General features: G+C 33.8%; 1 protein-coding gene across 15 annotated transcripts in view; it reads right to left on the bottom strand.

The window, feature by feature from the left end:
- EHBP1 (EH domain binding protein 1) overlaps positions 1–20,139 on the bottom strand; it is a 394,259-nt gene that overhangs the window by 313,745 nt on the left and 60,375 nt on the right. For all 15 annotated transcript variants that reach the window (XM_051975359.1, XM_051975374.1, XM_051975362.1 and 12 more), the window contains one exon: positions 1,481–1,576. In XM_051975359.1, coding sequence (XP_051831319.1) covers positions 1,481–1,576 — 96 coding nt within the window. The remainder of the gene's footprint in view (positions 1–1,480; positions 1,577–20,139) is intronic.

Here is a 20,139-nt window from a genome sequence, read left to right as displayed (position 1 = left end):
TATGCAATTACTATAGGTCAGGCACCATGGTGGGCAATGTGAAATATTAATTAAAAAGCAAAAACATTCCTTAACCTAACAGTGTTAATAGCAAAAATAGACCAAAAAAAAAAAAAATGCCTATTAAACAATGAATGCAGGATGATATAAAGGAAAAGGCACTGGGAACTGGAAATGAAAAGGAATGGTCTCATATAGAAGGGAAAATCTGGAAAGGGAAAAAAACCCTAAGTGTGAGAGATGTATTGTGATTAGCCAGTGCAAAGGCAAGAAAAGGTGATGGAGCATTATGATGTAAAAGATACTACTTCTAAAATTTAATTAAAAGAACAATATGCAATAACTTTAATTATGTAAATTTGTTACATAAAGCAACAAATAATATTATTAAAATATAGAAAATGTTAAATCTGAAATACTACCTTATACTTGGTAATCAGAGTTAGCAGAATGAGGCTCTACTTAACCAGGACACCAGAGTTTATGAATACAAACATAAATGCACATATGTTCTTATATACGTTTGTATATATGAGTATAATTGATACATGTAAATAAGCACATGTACAAATATATAAATAAGTGTGTATGTGTTTGATACACACACACACACACACACACACACACCACATACGAGTAGGTGGCAGGAAAGAAGGCAAGCATAAAAACAATGTGTTATATTTCTCCCTTAAAAACATGCCATGTCTCTAATAGCAATTATATTCATTATAATATCTGGATTTCAATGGGAAGAACACACAATTACAATACTGAGAAAGAAGCATCATTATGCAATAATACATTTTGGAATATATCAAGATTAAATCAAAGAATCTGATCATACAATGATAAAAATCATACAGTTGTGGTCCTTAAGAAACTTAAATTTGAAAGAAATGATTACTTACTTTTCATATTAATAACTAATTATTGTTATCAGAATCAAGGTTTTTTTCCTTTTCTACTTTCTTATCCAGAAATCAACCAGGGTAGGAAATCTCTTACCTCAGCCAAGATCTCATCAGACAATAAAAGAAATTTTAAATTTAGGCTAATGATTGCATTCTTTCTCAGAAAGGTGTGATAAAATTATTGATTCTCCCTTTTATCAGACAGGTGATATGAAAATTAATAAGTCTCTTTGACCAAAACTTGGATGATCCAAGTCATGTATCCCAAGACCCTCATTGTAAATCAGCCCAGCCTTTTACTGTAATAAATAATCATTTTCTCATTCATTCAATCAAGATTGACTATCACCCTCAAGAACATCTATTCTTCCAAGGGCATTGAAACTGTGAGCCCACCGCCACACGGGGTCTTTGGTCTAAGGAAGATAGTTAAATGACCATCTTTTTACTAATAAATATGATGGCATTACTAACAAAATGATTAAATTACCCATAAGTTATGTCTTTTAAGCCTTGTTAGACTCCACATATTTCTATTAGGAAAATCAAAATGTACAAATGAAATTTACCTTAAATAGAGTCACAGTGATTTCAATGTTTTCTGGAACAGGCCACACGACCACTCCACGGTAAGGATTTTTAATTCCAGGTTGCCAACTATGAGCCTACAGGAAAAAAAAAAATAATGAATTTATCTGTGTTATAAAACTACCTGTATATTAGTTTCACAAAAAAGCACATCAGAAATATTATTCCCACTTAGTTATTCTCACATAGATAGTTCTTCCTACATTACTATAACCTACAAAATAACTATGTATTGTCCCACTTCGCTATTCTTAAGAATCCACAGTCTACCATCAACTGAAATCATATAAGTAAATTGAATGGTACCTCAATCCATAAGTTAGTAAAATGCATCATTATGTAAAATTAAATATATGTATATAAAAGAGAACAGACCATCTAATATAATTTATTTATATAAATTTATAAATTTCTAGAAAAGTTGATAATAATAATTAACAGTCCTACAGCACTTAACTATATGCCAGAAATCATGTTATATACAAATAAAAAATTGTGCTAAATACTTTGTAATTATTATTTCATTTTATCTCACAATAATCCCTAGGGCAACATTGTTTTTATTATCATCTCTAATACAGATGAGAAAACTGAAGTTATTATCATTCTTATTTTAGAGGGGAGGAAACTGAGGTAGAGGTTAAATGACATGTCTCAGGTCACACAAATAATTAGTGTCTGAAACTGGATATGAACTTGATCTTCTAGAGCTGTGCCAGGTGCTCCTATTAAAATACACAGAGAATATCTTCTATGTTAGACTTTACCGTTGAAATCTTTACAAACTATGAAGTCATTAGAGTTGACAGAAACAATAATTATCTAATTTAGCATGGTTCAGCATCATTGATCTGATCTTACAAGGAGATGTTTTGGGCCAGAACCTGAAACAAGGTACTAAGTAGAACTAACAGAAACAATGCTTGTGTTCACACCTTTAGAGACTCATATAAGCAAGAAGCATTTAAGTATTCATTGGAGTTTACACGTTTGGGAGAATTCAGGGTTTAGTATGAGATATCCGAATTCACACCTCCCTTGAAGCTCTTAGGGCCAGAGAGCACTATGGGAGAAAACCCATAATCCTACTCTTTCAGATATAAGAAGCGGACAGAGGCCCAGTCAGGAGAGTTCAGCTGAATTTAGATTGAGAGGGGAGTGTCAAGTGAGTTCAGCCAGAAGCCCTCTCTAGGAGGCAAGAAAGATTCATTCCATTTTCCACCTTTGTGCTGGCTAGAGGCTGAAGGACAAACTTTTGGATTTGGAGACATTCGGAGGGAGCTCTTGGAACCAAGCAGAAAGATAGGCCACTAAGAAAAAGTAACAGGGCTATTTTGGAAGGAGAAAATAAACATTTGCATTTTATCAGCTGGCTGCATTTTGGAGTGATTGTTACTTTCAACTGCAACTAAGGCTGCTTCCAGAAAACCTCCCCAAGAAACCTGCTAGCTCCCAGAGAGAACCACTATTATTTTAAAGAAGAAAAACACCACATTTTACAATCTACATAAAACAATACTCAAGACAAAGAGAAACAAAATTTGTCTGAGGGTGAAGAGAAGTAGCAAAATTTCCCTGGGGTAGGGGAGCAAGTACAAGCAGTAAGTGGGATATGGAATATCTGTATTCTATTGACTACGTGTTACTTCTTCATATGAAATGAATCATTCCAAGATCAGAAGCCTGAATGTAGAAGATTAGAAAACAGTGAGAAGAAAGGAAAATAGGTATGTAAATTGCTTTCTCAAGGAGTTTAACTTGAAAGTGGGAGACACCCATACATATAAACATTCTATTAAATCTCTAACTTTACAATTCCTCAATTTACTAAGTTTTCATGAACCACTCTTCCATTTCACCTTAATTAAACAGGGATAATCAAACTCTTGTTTATGCTTTCATCCATAAGTGTTTTACTGTCATGTTCACAAACTCCAAAATTCCTTAAACTCTTCATCATTCCGTCTTTCCCTTTGCCTTATGACTCCAAATTCCTATCCTTTGTCTTCATTGTAACCTCCAATATCTCCAGCACCCTTTTATATCTTTTCTATGACAGCACTCTTGAAATGGCTAAATAGTTCTCCCTTCCCAATCTTGATTCCTTGGTGAATTAGTTCAGTTTCCAATCTATTCATCACATTTGAAATGGACATTCAATGAATGACACAGAGGACTTTTCAAGCAATGATGATGAAAACACCAGAATTTCTTGAATAGAAAATCTGTCAAATAAAAGACCTAAGAGTAACATAAAAAGATAATCAGGAAAGGGAAATCACACGGGACTTAAGATTAATCTGTTTACATTCATAAAAACTTTCTTAATTTTAGGGCAGTTGGAAGAAGTATTAAAAGACAGAGAGCACAGGGGTGAGTGAGTTGAATATGAAAGGATAATATCTAAAAAATATAAAATTAAGGGGTGAGAAAGGAATGTATTGGGAGAAAGGGAAAGGGAGAAATGGAATGGTGTAAACCATCTCCCATAAAAGAGGTGAAAAGTTTTTACAGTGGAGGGGAAGGCAGTGAGATGGAGGAAGGGGATGAGTGAACTTTACTCTTATCAGAATTGGTTCAAAAAGGAATAACATACCATTCAGTTGGGTATGAAAATCTAGTTCATCCTGCAGGAAAGTAGGAGGGAAAGGGGATATGAAAAAGGTGATATTATTGAGAGAAGACTAAGGGAGGGGTAGTCAGAAGCCAAACACTTTCAAGGAAGGATGAGATGAAAGAAAAGAGAGAACAGAACAGAACAAACATGGGAAAAATATAATTAGCAATAGTAATTGTGAAAAGAATCTTGAAGTAAGTTCCACTGATAAAGGCTTCTTTTCTCAAATGTATAGGGAACTGAGTTGAATTTAATAAAAATAAGAGCCATTCTCCAAGTGATAAAGGATCAAAAGTTAACGAAGTTGTCAGATGAAGTAATCAAAGTTATTTACAATCACGTAAAAAATAAATACTCTTCACTACTGACTGAAGAAATACAAATTAAAATAATTCTGAGGTACTACTTTGTACATATTAGACTGGCTAATAAGCCAGAAAAGGAAAATAACAAATGTTGGAGGGAATGTGAAAAAAAATGAGATATTTAGGTATCGTTGGTGAAATTGATCAAACTATTCTGTAGAGCTATTTGGAACTCTGCCCAAAGGGCTTTAAAAAAAAAAAAAACATGCATGCTAAAAACAAAACAAAATAAAACAAAAAACTAAACATTCATGTTCTTTGACCTAGCAATACCATTACTAGTTTCTATATTCCAAATGAAATTTAAAAAAAAAAAAGGAAAAGGATTGGTATGCACAAAGAAAGAGAGCTTAAGTATTGGCAAGGCAAGTTAAGGAGTGGAATTAAAATAAAAGTATTATCAAGGATAGGGAATAAGAGCAAGGCAAATTAAGAAGCAGAATTAAAGTAAAAGAGTTAGCAGGGATAGGATAAGAGATATATACAAATGCTACAACAAGAATCAGGAGTAAATTATTAGAATTCATTATAATTCATAGTAATCACTGAGTTCAGACAAAGTCAAAATTAAAAATGTAATCAAGAGAGAAATCTACTTTATATGGCAACTATATTAACATGTTTTGGATACATGTTTACATATATGTAAATATAGCTATATGTTTGTATATATATGTACATGTAGTTATAAAAGTATATATACTTGTAAAAATATATATTTTACCCATGTAAAACTATTGGTATGAGTATGGGTGTGAATATATGTATGTGCATATATATGCAAATATATACATCCATGCTTAACTGTAGCCGGGTTGGGAAAGGTAGGGGAGGTGAAAGGGGGGAAAAGGAATAGAGTAAAAAGTAAAAAAGCAGAGCAGAGAACAAAAGAATAACCCACAAGGAAGCAATAAAAAGATGACCAGTCATGAATCTAAATCCGCCTATTATTATATATGCTTTCTTGAAAGGGAAATATTGCATATTTTTAATCCTCTCTGTTATTCAGCTGGGCACATGACAATCTACTTTTTATTTTCCTTTTCTTTCTTTTTCTCTTATTTTGTATTTAAATAAATATCTTAAAAATGAAAAATGAAAAAATGTTTTACATGTAACTGGGGAAAAGCAAAATATTAAATACTGAAGATAAAAAAAGGAAATCTAAGCTTATTTGATTAATTGAAAGAAATATATTATTTTCCTTGAGTAGGATAAATGAAAAAAAATATGTATATGTAAATATGATGGAAGGGATATGGAAATTAAATCTCAAATGAATCTCATTCATATAAAATTATCAAAGTAGAATTTAAAAGCCACAATCCCCCTCTCCCCCATACATACACACACACACGCGCACACACACACACACATACATACACACACACACATTTGGTATAGAACTACATCAAACTCATAGGAAAGAAGGATAATATCAGGAAGGGCACAGTAAGAAACAAATGTTCTAATCTTAAAGGAGACAAAAGGGGGGAAATAAAAAACCTAAGGAAATACTTTAAACTGCCTTTTAGATAATTGGCTGTAAAAATTGTCATAAATGACTATAAGAGAATATTATTATGTTATAAGAAATGATGGGGGAAATTATTTCAATAAATAGAATCAATGAAGTAAGAAGAATCAAGACAACATGTAAGGCCAGCAACACTATAAAGAAAAGCAAAGAATTAAGAACTCTGATCATTGGGTAACCAATCATGCCACTAGAAAAACTAAGATGAAACAGTGCTGGATATAGAGTACAGAGCGAGAAAGAGTAAAAGAGAATATGTTTGAACATGGTCACATTTGAGCTTCCTTTTTGCCTAACTATGTTAGTGAGAGAATCAAGAAGACAGTACTTAGCAATAGTGGTGCTAAAAAAAAAAAATGGCATGGAATGTGGTCATTGAAAATTTAAAAACAAAAATAAAGAAGAGAGGGAACAGCTGATTGGCTTGGTAAATAGAGCACCAGCCCAAGAGTCAGGAGGACCTGAGTTCAAATAAGGCCTCAGGCACCTGATAGGGTGACTTGGGCAATTCACTTTACCCCAATTGCTTTACTAAAAAATACAGAAGAGAACAGAAATTTATAAGACAAGCAAGACAGTTTTTATAGTATTATATATGTTTTTAAAAAGATGAAAGAGATTCGTGGCATTAGGTACTCTGTGTATTGTTCTCTGTCTATAAATGTTCTTTTCTTTGGTGTTTAACTTCAGAATTAAAATTTTAAAAAAATACGATTTTAAGATCTATAATTTACCTTCCAAACTCATTCTATGACTGAAATTGCCAAATATAATGGCTTCTTTTCTAAATCTTCACTCTTCTTGACTTCTCTATAGACTTTGATACATCCTCTTCTCTTGGATACTCTCTCCTCTAAATTGTCATGAAATTGTTCTTTCTCATTTATTCTCTTATCTGACCACTCCTCAGTCTCCTTAAGCTAGATCTTCATCCAGAACATGCCTGACTGGTAGGAAACAAAAAGATATCTCTAAACTGAGATTATAAAGGAGAAAGGAGAAAGTGAGGGTGACAGGGATTGGGAAAGGAGGCAAACAATAATTGGTCATTTATTAATATGCTAGGGACAGTATAAGAACAGTTTCTGGGAAAAAAAAAAAAACATGAGGGCAGAAAAAAGAAATATTATATACAGGAAATAGTTTACCTAGAAAAAAGTGCATATGAAGAAGAAAAACAGAAATTAAGTCTAGAAGATTGACTAGAGTATCATTCTGAAGGGCTTAATATATTGGTCAGAAGAGTTTGTATTTGGTCCTAAAAGCAACAGGGAGCCAGCAAACTTTCTTATTCAGGAATATCAGGCCTATCCTTTAATAATCTCAATTTCAAAGTAGTATGAAAAATGGATTTTAGAGAAAAGACACTAGCAACAGGAAAGATGATTAGAAGGCTACTGCTAGAGAGCATGTGAGGAGGGCCTGAATTAGGATGATGACTATAATAGTGGAGAGAGGGGACAAGTATGAGAAATGTTGTAGAGACAGAATCAATGAAACTTATGAATTAACTGGATTTTAGAGGGAAGAGTTGGGGGGGAGGGGAAGGAAAGGGAAAGTGAAGGACTGCACCAAGTATGGAAACCTGAGTAACTGAAAAGATGTTATGCTTTTGTCATACATAGTAAATTTAGGAGGATGGGTGAGTTTAAAAGTGTATAGCCTACTCAAAAGCCTCAAACCTGAACAGCACAAATAATATTTTACTCAGATCATAAGTATAAAGGTTCATCTGAGGTTTTTCCAGTGGCAGAGCCAAGACAGTCTGTAAAGAAGCACAAGTTTTAGCACAAACCATCAAGTTCTTCCAACTTGGCTCTCCAAACAACTTTATAATAACTCTTCAAGTCAAATTTTGCAGTGCCAGAGCCTGCTAGCCCAAGACAACTCAAGAGTTCAGAAAGAGATCTATGTCTTGGTGGAGAGTCTGGCTCAGAGCCCATGTGGATGAAACACCAGTGGTGGGACTTAGGGAATGGTGACAGAAGAAGCAGCAACTTAGGAAGTTCTCAAGCCAGAGATGGAAAAGAGACCTGGAAACTAATCACAAAGAGATTACAGGGGCCCCCTGTGATATCATAGGATAGGAAACCATCTGGCAACTCCATTACCTATACCTACTTCTGAGTCACAGTTCAATAGAAGAGAGAAGCATTTTCAATCAAAAGGAATTAGGAGTCCTGAAGAGAAGTATGTATTGCTTTTTAGTTAAAAGGAATCGAAGACCTTAAGGAAGAGGATCATCTGCAAATCCAGGAAGCAGGGGCCCTGAAAATCAGTATTACTTCTACTTCTAATACAGCAGGAGTCCTGAGGATCAATATTGATTGCAACTCCAAAATATCAGGAGCCCTTCCTGGGTAATGATTAGTGCTCAGAACAGAAGAATACCAATTAGACTGCTTCCCGAGTCATATCACTTTAGATGCACTGAAAGCTATAAAACACCCAGAACCAGCTTTCAAAAGAGTAGTGCGGAAGCATGAAGCTTGCAAAAGGGCCTATCCCTTCTCATACAAGCAACAGAGTCTAACTGAAAGATCAAGATCAAGAAATGGGGTGGGAAAATGAGCCCCTCTTCCACCCAAAAAATCCTAAGATTAAAATGATATTAGTTTGTCAGAGAAAATCAAGACAAACTCAGAAGAAAACCATGAAGTCAAATGCGCTACAAGAAAAATCTCAAAAAAAAGAAAATTAATTGGACAAAAGTTCAACAAGAATTCATGGAAGAGATTTAAAAATTATTTTCAAAATCCAATGAGATAGGGAGAGGAAAAATTAGGTATAATGAGATTAAGGGAGGCAGAGCCAAGATGGCAGAGTAAGAAAGGGGCTTACCTGAGCTCTTCCCCAACCCCCCCTCCCCCAAATAAATTTAAAGCAAACTCTGGGAGCCAATAGGTCTGCAGGAATGGTAATGGTCTTGTGTTATGAGTCAGATCTTGAAACAAGGTATTAACTCAAGGGAGATGTTAGAATCCTAGTGTTAACTCAATGGAACTGATACAATGCTTATTGGTTCACACATTAGAGCAAATCCTTACAAAGTGATAAGTCAGTTGACTAATTTAGCATGGTATTTAACAAATTCTCTAACTCACTAATGTATTTAAGTACTCACTGGAGTTCACAAGTATGGGACATTCACAAAGTTAACTTTGTAACTTTGTGAATTCACACCTCCCTTAATCCTTCCCTCAGAGGAGGAGTCAACCTTTGGGAGATCATATATAAAGAAGCTCTTAGAGCTTCAGGTGAATTAGTTCAGTTGAAAAGATTGAGAGGGAAGCATTCTGGGAGGAAGCCCACAAGTCCACTCTCAGAGGTGGAATCAGATTCATTCCATCTTCCACATTTGCTGGCTGGAGGCTGAAGAAAGCAAAGGACAAAGCTGCAAGAGCTCTTGGAGAAATAAACATTTGGATTTTATCAGCTGGCTGTATTTGAGGTGATTATTACTCTGAACTGAAACTAAGGCTGCCTCCAGAAAACCTCCCCAAGAAACCTGCTCCCAGAGAGAACCATCATATATTATATAAAAGAAGAGAACACCACAGTCATGAATGGCAGATTCCAGAGATCTCAGCCCACAAGTAGGGGGGATAAACAGCTGGTCAGAGGGTGATTGCAGAGGCCTTTTTGCTGACACTGAGGCAGGACTCTTGCTTTGCCCATACTCAAACCCAGGTTGCAGTGTTAGCTCACAGTTAGCTCTGAAAACAACTACACAACACTTTAAAGCTTGGGACACTGCATCCTGCACCACAGAAACAGAGCCCTACATTAACAAAGAGTTAATAGCCAAGTAATAGGCCAGGAAAATGAACAAACAACAGGAAAATTTTGATCACAAAGTTACTATGGTGACAAGGAAGATCAAAATATATACTCAGAAGAAAATAAAGTCAAAGCTTCTACATTCAAAGCTTCCAAGAAAAATAAGAATTGGTTTCAGGTCATGGAAGAATCAAAAGAGGATTTTGAAAATCCAGTAAGAGAGGTAGAGAAAAAATTAGGAAGAGAAATAAAAATGATGCAAAAGGGAAGTACAAAAAGCTAATGAGGAAAAGAATGCCTTAAAAAACAAAACTGGCCAAATGGAAATGGAAGTACAAAAGCTCACTGAGGAAAATAATTTCTTAAAAATTAGAATTGAGCAAATGGAAACTAATGACTATGAGAAATCAAGAAACAATAAAACAAAACCAAACAAATAAAAAAATAGAAAAAAAGAAAAATCTAATGGAAAAACAACTGATCTGGGAAACAGATCCAAGAGATAATGTTAAAATTCTGGACTACCTGAATGCCATGATCAAAAAAGAGCTTAGGTATCATCTTTCAAGAAAATGTCAAGTAAAACTGTCCTGATATTCTAGAACCAAAAGTTAACATAAAAATTAAAAGAATTTACCAATCATCTCCTGAAAGAGATCTCAAGATAAAAACTCCTAGCAATATTAAAGTCAAATTCTGGAACTCCTACATCAAGGAGAAAATATTGCAAGCACCCAAAAAGAAATAATTCAAGTATTGTAGAGCCACAGTCAGTTTAACAAAAGATTTAGCATCTTCTACCTTAAAGGATTGGGGATCTTGGAATATGATATTCCAGAGGGCAAAAGAGCCAAGATTACAACCAAGAATCACCTAGCAAAACTGAGTATAATCTTTCAGGGGAAAAGGTGGGCATTCAATTAGAGGATTTTCAAGCATTTGTGATTAAAAAACAAGAGTTGAATAGAAAATCTGATTTTTAAATACAGGACTAAGGAGAAGCATAAAGAGATAATTAAAAAAGGGAAATCATAAGAGACTTACTAAGATTTATTTATTTACATTTCTACATAGAAGGATGATACTTGTAATTCATAAGAACTTTCTCATTATTATGGCAGTTAGAAGGAGTTTATATAGACAGATGACACAGGTGAGCTGATTATGAAGGGATAATATCTAACAAAATAAAATAAAATTAAGGGATGAAAGAGGACTGTACTGAGAGAAAAAGAAAGGAAGAGGTGGAATGTCTGTCCTAAAAGAAGCAAGAAAAATCTTTTACAGTAGAGGGGAGAGGGAGGGAGGAGTGAACCTAACTCTGATCAGAATTGGTTCAAAGAGGAAATAACATACACATTCAATTGGGTATAGAAATTTATCTTCCCCTGCAGAAAAGGAGGAAAAAGGTGATAGAAGAGAGGGCAATTTGGGAGAGGGGGTAGTCAGAAACAAAACACTTTAGATGAATATAAGGGTTAAAAAGACTTTAGGAGCAAGCAATGCAGTTCAAGGCATGTGGGAGGACCTGAGGGATGAGAGGTAAGTGGAGGTGGGGCAAAGCCCGAAGAAACAGTATCTGATCCCAAGTACCACGTCTCCCTCCTTAGTGCTTTCAAAGACTAGCATGCCTCTCTCCCGCTTCTCAGGCCAATCCTATTATGCCAGGTTCCTAGAGGAGCTCCCCTTCTCCCGGATCCTCAGGGAGGTAGAAATATGTGCTATCTAAAAATAAAGTTATTTTCTGCTTAACCCCACCTCCTGGTGGTCTGTCTCTATGTTATCTGGGTTGGTGCCCAAAGACTGGTAAGTTTAGCCTAGCTGTGCCACTGACGGGTGGGCAGTTAGAGTAGCCCAAAGGGGATGCAACACAGGAAAGAAAGGTGAAAGGAGAGGGAGAGAGAGGGAGAGAGAGGGAGAGAGAGGGAAAGAGAGGGAGAGGGAGAGGGAGAGGGAGAGGAAGAGAGAGAGAGAGAGAGAGAGAGAGAGAGAATTAGAATATAAATGGGGCAGGGGGGAATTTAGCAATAGTAATTATGAAAAGAATTTTGAAGCAAGTTTCTCTGATGAAGGCTCATCTCTCAAATGTATAGGGAACTGAGTCAAATTTATAAAAATAAGAGACATTCCCTAATTGATAAATGAACAAAAGATATGAACTATAAAAAGACAATTAATACCTTTAAGAAAAGAGGCACCAAAAAAATACTGAAGAAAACATCTTTTAAAAGAGAATTGGCCAAATGCCCCCCACCAAAAAAAAGTTTAAATGTTCACTAAAGAAATCATTCCTTAAAAATTAAAAGGGGGCAAGTAGAAGTTAATAAATTCATGGGACATTAGGAAACAATAAAACAAAGTCAAAAGTGTTGGAATCCTTACTAACTGCTAAGTAATTAGAGTTGATCTAATCTTACAAGAAGATGTTTTGGGCAGAACCTGAAACAAGGTACTAAGTAGAACTACCCATAATCCCTCTCTCTGGAAGGAGCATAAATAGGCCAATGGGCCAGTTGGAGAGGGCTGGAGAGAGGGATTATGGGTAGTTCTACTTAGTACCTTGTTTCAGGTTCTGCTCAAAACATCTTCTTGTAAGATTAGATCAACTCTAATTACTTAGCAGTTAGTAAGGATTCCAACACAAAAGGATGAAAAAGTAGAAAAAATGTTAAATATCTCATTGGAAAAAACTGAATTGGAAAAGAGATCTAGGGGAGAGAATTTAAAAATTATTGGACTGCTTAAAAGCCATGATCAAAGAAAGAATTTAGACATCATATTTAAAACACTGAAAGAATTCATCAATAATTACCTGAAAGAGAACCCAAAATGAAAATTCCCAGGAATATATTACAGCAAGATTCTAAGGTCCTCAGTTCAAAGAGAAAATATTGCAAACAGCCAGAAAGAAACTTCTAACACTGTAGAACCATAGTTAAGATCACACAAAATTTAGCAACAAACACATTAAAGGAGTAGAGAGGTTAGAATGACATTCTAGAAGGCAAAAAATCTAGGATTACAACTAAAAATAAATTATCCAGCAAAATTGGGTACATGCGCGCGTGCATACACACACACAAGAATAAATAGAAGAAAAAAGGATAGGAGCATGAATGTTAAAGGCATAAACTAACCTATAAAATGAAAGCAGAGAGAAAAATGAATGTGAAACCTGAATTCAACAATATGTAGTGTAAAAGAGATACACTTGAAACATAAGATCACATGCAGAGTTAAATGCATCAGGAGACCTTGGCTTTTTAAACTAAAGTTTTTAACAAGTCTCAGTTTGAATGAGGCAAGGCCCATTCAGTGATTCTGGCTAGATAGGAATTGAGGGAAAGAATGGCCTTTTTTATATAGTCAAAAAAAAAAAAAGTCAATCTTGGAGAGGAAAACCCTCAGGGTTTCTGATCAAAATAGAAATAATTACTATTTGTATTCACTCTACAAGTACACTGACCAATGCATATTATTTTTTTGATCTCTTAAACCTCCCAAGATATTAGGCTAGATAATTATCTATTGGGACAGCTAAATGGCACAGTAGATAGAGCATCAGCCCTGGAGTCAGGAGGACCTGAGTTCAAATTTGGCCTCAGACACTTAACACTTCCTAGCTGTGTGATCCTGGGCAAGCCACTTAACCCCAATTACCTCAGGGGGGAAAAAGATCTATGAGAACTCTAGTTCTCATAGATTGGCCAACAATAAGTCCTAGGCCAAATCCTATTTAGTCATTTGGGCCTTGACTGACTCAAAGTAAATGAAGAAGAGAACCTAGCAGCTATTACATGGAAGGGTTGTAGAGCACATAGAGCAAAAGAATTAGAATTACAATGAAGGGCAACTAAGCAAAGTTAAGTATAATTCTGGATGGAAAAAAAAGTTGATATTTAATTAATTCAAAGACTTAGATTTTTGTAACAAAACCTTCTGAACTTAAAGAAAAATTCAACATTTATAACATCAAAGAAAAATATAAGGTAAACATTAAAGACCAATTATATGGGATTCAATAGGGTCAAATTGCTTACTTCAGATATGTGAAATAACAGTATTCATGATTATCATTCATTGAGGCCTTGCCTCATTCAAACTGAGACTTGTTAAAAACTTTAGTTTAAAAAGCCAAGGTCTCCTGATGCATTTAACTCTGCAAGTGATCTTATGTTTCAAGTGTATCTCTTTTACACTACATATTGTTGAATTCAGGTTTCACATTCATTTTTCTCTCTGCTTTGAAAGAAAGATGTGTATGAAGGGGTGATTCTAAAAAATAAAACTATATAAAGAGAGAGAAAAAGGAATAATCTCATATAAATGAGGCTTAAGAAGAAAAACTGATACAGAAGCTAGCAGGAGAATAGGATGAGTAACACTAGAATCTTACTCTCATCAGGAGATTGAATATAAAATATTTTTTATACAAATAAACAAATTTTAAACAAATAATAAGGTACTCAGACCTAAATGAAGTGATTTCCTGTTCATGGGTAGGTAAAGCCAATGCAATTTTTAAAATAACACTTTTACATAACTAATCTATTTAATGTCATCCCAATTAAATTACTTTGAAAAGAGAACAAAAGAAAACCAACATGAAAGCAAAGTTGAACAGCTTTGAAAACAATGTGTAATATTTAATATTTATCATATAGTTTTCCTTAAAATGGAAATTTATTTTTTATATTGAATCTGCCTTTGTGGTTTGCTGTGTACATGGCAATTTTTTTTAATCTTTTCTCATTTTGTATTGAAGTTGAAAAAAAATTTATAAAAAGAAAAAAATTCCATATACTCCAGTTGTGGTATATGTAACTATCGTATATATCATACTACTGGTATTATAAGAAACAATGAGGGAAGTGGCTTTCGGAAAAACCATGGTAAGACCTATATGATCTGATGCAAAATGAAGCAAAAAGAACCAGGAACACAGTATCAATAAGGTTTTAGAACCAATAACATTTTAGAAAAGACATTGATAAGCTAGCCGCCATCCAAAAAAGGACAACAATATTGATGAAAGCCATGGAGATCACAGGTTAAGAGAATTATGCCATATGTTCAACATAGAAAAGACAACAGTCCTTAGGGAGATCATGATAGCTGCCTTCAAGTACATCACATGGAATAAGAATTCATGGTTTTTCTCCACTCCAGAAGTCAGATACAATAATGCTTGGTAAGGTGCAAAGACATAGATACATCATATAATGCAAAATGCATATTCAAAAGTGGTTATCTCAAGAATTAAACAGGCTTCATATGAAAAACCTTTCCTCATAATAAAAATTGAGAAAATTCCACGATTCCTCAAATTCCACAAGAAATAGAGGCTGAGATATTAATATCAGCAACAATATCCAGCATTATACTAAAGAAAACATTATACTTGGAATTAGAAGATTATGTTTGAATCCTGGTTCTACTTGAGTATTAATAGATAACTCATTTTTCCTCTTTAGATTTCATTTGAAGTAAATGATCCCTAAGTTTTTTCCAGTTCTGAATCCTTTAAGTATACAGAATTGAGGTAAGGAATATTTTGAAATATTACTGAAAACCAAGACACAGTCAGGGATTCAATTAACTTGCTAATACTTCCACGAATACAAGATTCAGAGCTAGAAAAAGTAAAAAAAGTTTAAGAACTTATAATAATCATAGCAATGAATATCATTATTTTAAAAAGTTGGGTTTTTTCCCCTGCAAATAACCAAAGAGCAGAAATAGATTCAGAGCAATTTGATTCCTTGGCATAAACAGATCTAAGATGGGATACTTATCAATTATAGCAGGCAGTTTTCACAGATCCAAATGAAAATTAAAAGTTAATTATAACAGAGATTCTCAAACTTATTTCTCCAATTATCACAAGTGATATGAAATTCTTCACAAAATGAAATTTGCAATTTTTAAATTGTCTAAATCATGCCATCTGCCTCCTTGCCCCCATAAATAAATTTTTGGTAGGCAGGAATTGTCTATATAGTATGAAAAATACTAAATCAGGAATCAAAAGATGAAGGTTCTAGTCCTAACTCTGCCATTTGCTGATTAAGAGAAGGTCACTTATTTTCCTCCTGTGCTTCAAGATCACATCACCAATTATCCGTTTCCTATCTTTTCCTGAATATGTTTCAGGCATGTTAAATGCAAAATTCTTAATATGCAAAAAGAAGTCATAATTATTCATCTTAAACTTAGTCCTCATCAAATAAGGGATAGAAATCCTTCAAGTTACTGACATTTAGAACCTCAAAGCCATCCTCTAGTTTTGAATTTCTCTCATTTTCCTTTGGTTTACATGGTTGAAAGCATAGGTTGTTATATATTATGTACCTTATGTTCAAATAATCTAACTGTACATTAATGAACTATATTTTGTTGTTTCAGTTGTATCAACTCTTTGCAACCCCCAGTGGGAGATTTCTTGGCAAAGATACTGGAGAGATTTGTTATTTCCTTCTCTTACTCGTTTTAATGATGAAGAAACTGAGGCAAATAGGGTTAAGTGATTTACCCAAGGTCACACAACTAATGGATATATGAGTCTTAAGACTGGATTTGAACTCAGATCTTCATGCTTGGTGTTCTATCCATTGAGCCTTCTACCTGCCCTCTTCTAATGTATTCTAGGGGCTTTCAAAGGCTAGAAAGTGACTATCAAAGATGGACCTGATAGGAAGAGCTTAAATCCTTTACAAACACTTCAGTAAAGCTCTAAATATACATCAGAAGGAAAGAAAACAGTTATACCCTCATCCATTTAGTCTAGAATTGTACAAAACAAACTGTCATTATCTTACAGAAACCCGCAACAAAGATAAGCATAGATGGAATCAGTGTAAAACACTACTACTTCCTACTAGGAAGGCAGCTCCAGGGTCCCAACAGCAGACAACCTTCCAAGCATCACTCAGAACTCCATCATGAAAAAAAAAAAAGAATCTAGTCTTTAGTTTTTGTTTTTTAGTATGGAGGTCCATAGAACAGAAGACAGTAAAATTTGACCAAAAAACTTAACTTCCTAAAAATTAAAATGAGTCCAACAGAAAAACAACTCTGTAAGAGAATAATAATTACTAAAAACAAAACCCAAGACTAGGGTAAAAAAAAAAATAGAGGAAAATATAAAGACTATAATAACAAAAACAACTGATTTGGAAAGCCAGTCAAGGAGAGAGAATGTAAGAGAATACAATTCCCTGAAAATCATGTCATTTAAAAAAAAATTGCTCTAAAAATGATGAATAGGCATTTTCAAAGGAAGAAATTCAAAATGGCAATAGCAATATTAAAAAAAAAATACCAAATCACTTGTACCAAGACAAAAGGTGAAATTAAAGCAACTTTGAGCATATTCTTCAGATGGACAAAGGTGATGAAAAAAAGTGAAAATAAGAAATGCAAGAGAGGTTGCAGGAAAAAAGGCAGCCTGATAAACTGGTAGTAGAACTGCACTGATCCAGCCAATCTAAAAAGTAATATATAATAATGCCCCAAATGTGACTTGATGCTTTCAAAATGTATATATTTTGACCCAGAAATAATGTTATTCTACCTAACTTCCAAAGAAAAAGTGGCAAACATATATGTACTATATATGTATGTTATACACACATGTATGCACATACAATATACACATTCATATATATTAAGTATTCAGGTCTTTTTGTAAAAGCAAAGAACTGGAAACTAAGGGATTATCTGTGGCAAATTATGTTATATGAAACAATTATAGTATATGAATGTCATGGAATACCATTGTACCATAAGAAATGTCTAAAGGGATGCATTCAATGTATCCCAAGAAGACTGAACAGATGTAGAATGAAGAAAGCAAAACAAAGAAAAAAAATTACAATAATAAAAATGTTGTAGAAACAAGCACTGAGCGTTTTAAGAACTCTGACACAATAACCAAGCACAATTCTAAAGAGTCATGATAAAGCATATTACTCATCTCTTTACATAGAACTGACTGTTTAAGAGTACAGGACTAGATATACACTTTTGAAGACAATGTACAAATTTGCTTGGCTTCACTATGACTATTTTATTAGGATTTTTTTCTTTCTTTCTTTTTCTTATATTGAGGAAGGAAGGAATCAATTTTGAATTTTTAAAAATTTAATTAAATAAAAAGAAAGCAAAATATAAACTACCTACATATAGAACCAGAGGACAAAATGAAAACAGAAAGAACCGACTGATCCCCTTTTGAAAGAAACTCTAAAATGAAGACTCTCAGGAATGTCAAAATCAAGAACTTCTGTGACAAATAATAAAATATTGACAGCAGCAAAAGAGAAAGAATTTATGTAAAAAGGAAAAAGAAAATGCTAGTCAAGGCCACAACAGATTTGATAGCTAGAACTAAAAAAGAAAAGAAAGCTTGGAATAAAATATTCAAAAAGACAAAAAAAAATTTGTCTATCTTTTGAAAAAGTCTTAAAAGGCTTTAAAAAGGTTATGCAGCAAAACTGAGACTAACCCTACAGGAAAGAGAAATAGACTTAATGAAAGAGGATTTTGAATGAAAACACCAGAACTAAAATGACATGATGAAATGGCAACATAGAAGTCAAATGAAACATAGAAAGGTACATAATTGGAAAGAACTATGTGAAGATGAATAATTGATACATTAAAATACGTGTCTTCTCATAACCCTAATAGGTCATAGATAGATAAAGGGCTGAGGTAGGGTGGGATGGTTTTCTTCTGTTCTGATAGTCTTAAAAGAAAAAGGAAGCAGAAAGGATAGGGAACTATTCTGGAGAGAATGGACACAGGAAGGGCCAAGAAAAATGCATAATGACTACAATATAAATTTAAAAAAAACAAAAACAAACACAAAACAATCAATAGTAAATGTTGAAAAATAAAAAAGAAGTAAGGCCCTGAAGAGGAAATATGAAGAGACAAACTTCTCCACTATACCTTACTGAAGTGGGAGAGCTACAATATGGAATATTGTATATATTTTATGAGTTTTTCAATATATTGATGAGTTTTACTGATTCCTTCTTCTCCTTCCCATTTTTTCTTTAAAAAAAAAAATGTCTGTTACATAAGATGGTTTTCTGAAAGGGACGAGGAAGTGACACTAGAAGAAATTTGACAAAAAGTATTTCAATAAAATATACTTAAAAAATAAAAACTAGGGGCAGCTAGTTGGTGCAATGAATAGAGCACTATCCTTGAAGTCAGGAGGCCCTGAGTTCAAATCTGGCTTCAGACACTTAACACTTCCTAGCTGTGTGACCCTGGACAAGTCACTTAACCCCAAATGCCTCAGCCAAAAAAAAATAATAATGATAACAATAATAAAATTTTCATATATATACAAAAATAGTAAGATTCATTCATTCATTCATTATGGTAAACTAATACTAGAAATCTTGGGCATGGATGATAGAATTGATAAATACCACAATAATCTCATAAGTGAAATTGGTGTGATGTATGTTATAATATAAACTTGTTTATATAAAGGGTATCTGGTATTTCATTGATTATTGGTTCACAATTTGTGGGAGGGATCTAAAATTACAGAATATTAGAGCTTAAAGAGAACTCCAGAATCATATGGTTAAACATATCCCTCATTTTATAAATAAGTAAATAAAATTTAGAAATTATATGATTTGTATTTCTAACAAGGCTTTCTTCAACACTGAAATTATTCAAACCAGTTCCACTTGTGCAGTGATGAAGAGAGCCATCTACACCCAGAGAGAGAACCGTGGGAACAGAGTGTGGAACACAGCATAGTATGGGAACAGAGTGTGGAACACAATATAGCATTCTCACTCTCTGTTGTTATTTGCTTACATGATTTTCTTTCTCAGTTTTTCTTTTTTTTCTTTCTTGATCTGATTTGTTCTTGTGCAACAAAATAACTGTATAAATATGTATACATATATTGGACTAACAAGTATTTCTACACATTTAACATGTATTGGACTATCTGCCACCTAGGGAAGGAGGGAGGGGAAAGGGGAAAATTTGGAATAAAAGGTTATACAAAGATCAATGTTGGAAAAATTACCCATGCATATGCTTTGTAAATAAAAAAACTTTAATAATAAAAAAAAGAAAGAAAAAAAAAGAAGTTATATGATTTGCTCAAGGTCACTGTTGATAAACTGAAAGGTCAGAACTCAGACTAATATTTCTTGATTCCATATGCAGCATTCTTTTCTCTGGAACATAATGACTTTAGATCAGCCTTGAGCATTACTCTCTATGAAAAAAGAAGAGCGATCCATCTATACCTATAAGTCATCAGACTTTCTCTCCAACCTCTGGCCAGATGTGTTCAGT

The sequence above is a fragment of the Antechinus flavipes genome, chromosome 2, assembly GCF_016432865.1.
Source record: "Antechinus flavipes isolate AdamAnt ecotype Samford, QLD, Australia chromosome 2, AdamAnt_v2, whole genome shotgun sequence".
NCBI classification, from domain to species: domain Eukaryota; kingdom Metazoa; phylum Chordata; class Mammalia; order Dasyuromorphia; family Dasyuridae; genus Antechinus; species Antechinus flavipes.
This window is presented reverse-complemented; position numbering and strand designations above follow the sequence as displayed.